Source organism: Micropterus dolomieu, linkage group LG03 (assembly GCF_021292245.1).
Source record: "Micropterus dolomieu isolate WLL.071019.BEF.003 ecotype Adirondacks linkage group LG03, ASM2129224v1, whole genome shotgun sequence".
In the NCBI taxonomy this organism is placed as follows: Eukaryota; Metazoa; Chordata; class Actinopteri; order Centrarchiformes; family Centrarchidae; genus Micropterus; species Micropterus dolomieu.
Window position 1 is genome coordinate 570343 of NC_060152.1, and position 4047 is coordinate 574389.

At 42.0% G+C, this 4047-nt stretch overlaps 1 protein-coding gene across 2 annotated transcripts in view; it reads left to right on the top strand.

The window, feature by feature from the left end:
• LOC123968738 (WD repeat-containing protein 26-like) overlaps positions 1-4047 on the top strand; it is a 66409-nt gene that overhangs the window by 16648 nt on the left and 45714 nt on the right. For both annotated transcript variants that reach the window (XM_046045662.1, XM_046045663.1), the window contains exons 4-5: positions 843-979; positions 2146-2243. In XM_046045662.1, coding sequence (XP_045901618.1) covers positions 843-979; positions 2146-2243 — 235 coding nt within the window. The remainder of the gene's footprint in view (positions 1-842; positions 980-2145; positions 2244-4047) is intronic.

Below are 4047 nucleotides of genomic sequence, written 5' to 3' on the forward strand. Positions count from 1 at the left end.
TTGCTGTCAGGGCCCCGAGGCTCTGGAACATCCTTCCCGAGGAAATCAGGTCGGCTGAGTCAGTGAACTCTTTTAAGTCCCTTCTTAAAACATACTTTTATAGGAGAGCCTTTCCCGATCTTATTTGACTTTATTTTATCCCTTTTATTTTATTGTATTTTACTAATTTTATATAAATTTTTCATGCTCTTATCTTGTTTTTTTGTATTATTCTTTACACTTGTTAAAGCACTTTGTAACTTGTTTTTGAAAAGTGCTCTACAAATAAGGATTATTATTATTATTATTATTATTGGCATGCGGATGTGTTCAGGGCAGGGCCATTATTATTCATGTGCAGATGTGAGCATGTACACTGAAGTTATCATGACATCCTGTTTCATGGCGAATCATCAACATTGAACGTGGCGCGGGGGCTAATTTTTTTAAATTTTGTAGGTGGCGCTAGTGAGCCATTTCGCCACACCCATGTGCAGTACCCATAAAATATGTAAATTTTCGCCACTTCTGACATGTGTGCAAAGTTTGGTGAGTTTTTGAGCATGTTTAGGCCCCGAAAAATTTGCTTACTTTGCAGATAAAAGAAAGGGAAAAAAATTCCTTCAGTTCCAATAGGGACCACGCATTTTTCATGCTCGGGTGCTAAAAACAATCCCTTCAGTTTCGCTAGGGACCTCGCATGTTTCATGCTCGGGCCCTAATAAAAATAAACACCCAATTCTATCATGTGTGTTGGTAATGAAGTATTGAAAGTTTGATGATGTCATGTGGGTAAATGCTGCAGAACACGGCCTGTGATGACTAATCCTCTAGACTAGTCCTCTCTTTGTCTTCCTCTACAGCGGATGAAGTTTCTGCTGCTGCAGCAGAAGTATCTAGAGTACCTGGAGGATGGGAAGATTTTGGAGGCCCTGCAGGTCCTCAGAGCCGAGCTCACTCCTCTCAAGTACGACACAGAGCGTATCCATATCCTGAGCGGGTCAGTTCAACAGTAGACAGCAGAGTTATGAATGTCTATATAGACGGAGCTGTCATTTACAGAGAGAATTTCACTACACCACAATGTGCAGTGTTTTTTGTTGTTTTAAACGCTGTGTCCGAAATCACCCACTACTCACAATATAGTGAGCTCGTCATTTTGTAGTGCTGTCTGAATGTATAGTGATAATTATTATACCCTATATACTGTAGTCCACTCAATGTATCCCAGAATGCATTTTGAAAAGTATTGTACAACCGATGGTCTCTAACCAAGGCGTATTTACCATCATGCATTGCGCTGATAGAAAAAACTGATTGTCCGCCGGCAATGACGTAATTAACGGTGCCGAAATAATGATCGAAGTAGTGTCCGAAAGTGTTGTTTTAATAATGCGAGTGAGCTCACTATATGGTGCTCTACATACAACTCCCTACACAGGGGGTAGGGAGTAGTGAATGAGTGGGGATTTTGGACACAGCCAAAGTTTTGCTTTTTCCATATTGCAGTATAATGTGTCAAATCCCTCACAGGTATGGTAGAAATGATTTTGGCACACTCTCTGTTGACTTTGCTGTGTCTGAATTGAACAGCGGTGATTACAATGTCAGCTGTCGATTACCTTTTGTTTAATAAAAATGTCCCTTAGAATCCCATGCTTGTCATGATGGAGAACCCTCTGAGACAAGACCATCACAGAACACTAAAACACTAAAAGGCAATATACACAGACAGCAGTTTCTGATGTCCTTTAGTTTTCTATCTCTTTCACATTTTCACTACCCACCCACAATGTGAAAGCGCTTGACTGTTTGAGCAGACAGAAAGTATTGGGACTGAGATAGATACTGAAATTTTGTGTGCAAAGTTGAAAGTTTGGCCTGAGAGTGAAGCTAGAGTAAATGTCTCATAAGACATCTTCTGCGGACCATGAATGTCCACAGCAAATTTAGGATGTGGTAAATTTAGCATTATTTGGCTGGAAGAGATATCAAGCTCTGAACCAAATTGACCAACTTCCCCAAAAGCCAATAGGCATCAGGTTTAATACTGTATGTGTGTTTTTTGTGATATCTTTTCCTAACTCTAATGCTGTGAAGGTGATAAAAACTGAAAGCAATCAAAAATGACAATGGCTGAGAAAATGTCATCATGTGTTTTGAAAGGTACCTGATGTGTAGTCATGCAGAGGACCTGCGAACCAAAGCAGAGTGGGAAGGCAAAGGCACGACATCCCGAACTAAGCTGTTGGACAAGCTCCAGAGTGAGTGCATTGTATCTCACAACTCATAGTTATTCTATTCTATGTAGTTAATGCTTCCATTGAACTGTCATTGCATATACTGTATGTACAGTATGTGCATTGACTTTGCAGCAGCAACATTAACAGCAGTTTATTATAATGTATGGTTAAAAATGTTGCTTCTTTTGCCTACTCTGAAATCCTGCAGCTGCTTCCTACATCAGGGCTTCCCAAACTTTTCAGCCCATGACCCCCAAAGTGAATCGCGACCTCCCACTATAAATGTAGCCTATATAAAGATTGCGCACAACCGGGCACGCACCAATAGGTGTATCCAGGGGCGTTTTTAGGATCTTGAAACATTGGGGGCTTAGCCCAGCCCATAAAACATATCTTCTCATAATAATTCACCCCCCACCACAAAGTTAAGTCTGTAAAGCAGTAAAGCAACAGTAAACATCCTCTACTTATACAGCACAACATAACTCACAACAACGCTATAACTGTCTCACTTTGATGTCGCTAAATTGTAATGTCAATGTCATGATGGTTCAACCAATGCGTTCTCCAGGTCGGATGTCAGATTATTTGCCCTCTTTATAGTGAATGGTGATCTTATCCAGTCATTTTGCTCTGGAGCTGTTTCCTCTGGGAAATATCTGTTGAAGTGTTCCAGGAGGGCTTGAAGGTGGGTAGTGATAGACTTCTTCACTATGTTAACACTCAGTTCATTTTCCTCCATGAATTCAACCAGCTCAATTCAATTCAATTCAATTTAATTCAATTTTATTTATATAGCACCAAATCACAACAACAGTTATCTCACAGCGCTTTTCATAAAAGAGCAGGTCTAGACCGTACTCTATGATGCTATTTACAGAAGCCCAACAATTCCCACCAAGAGCAGCACTAGGCGACAGAGGCAAGGAAAAACTTCCTTTTAAGAGGCAGAAACCTCGAGCAGAACCATGGCTCAGGGTGGGCGGCCATCTGCCTCGACCGGTTGGGGGTGAAGGAGAGAGGGCAAGAGAGGAACAGAGATAAAAAGAGAGGGATGGAAGGAGAGAGAGGGGAGGGAGGCAGCCTACACAATATACACACACACAGGTACAGACAGTAAAGGTGATGTTGCTATAGACTAAATGAAAAATGGTACAGATATTTATAGTAGTGTTAATGGTAACAATCGTAATGTTAATGATTATAATAACAAGAATAATAATAGGACTAGTAACAATAGTTGTTGTAGCAGAGGGTGTCGATCAGGAACACGGGGGCAGCAGGTGACCCGCAGCCACAGATCCAGACTCCACAGCTCCAGAGCCAGAAACACCTGCAGGAAGTGATAGGAAGAGAGAGGAGAGGGACAAGAAAGCACAAGACTACCAGAAAGGGGAGAAGTTGTGTTAGTAACATGCAATAATGGGATGAGGTTGCATACAGAGGGAGAGAAAGTAGAGGAGAGAGGAGCTCAGTGCATCATAGGAAATCCCCCGGCAGTCTAGGCCTATAGCAACATAACTAAGGGATGGTTCAGGACTCACCTGAGCCAGCCCTAACTATAAGCTTTATCAAAGAGGAAAGTCTTAAGCCTACGCTTAGATGTGGAGATGGTGTCTGCCTCCTGAACCCAAACTGGAACCTGGTTCCACAGGAGAGGAGCTTGATAGCTGAACGCTCTGGCTCCTAGTCTACTTTTGGAGACTCTAGGAACCACAAGTAACCCTGCATTCTGGGAGCGCAGTGCTCTGGTGGGGTAGTAAGGTACTATGAGCTCTTTAAGATAAGATGGTGCCTGACCATTAAGAGCTTTGTAGGTAAGAAG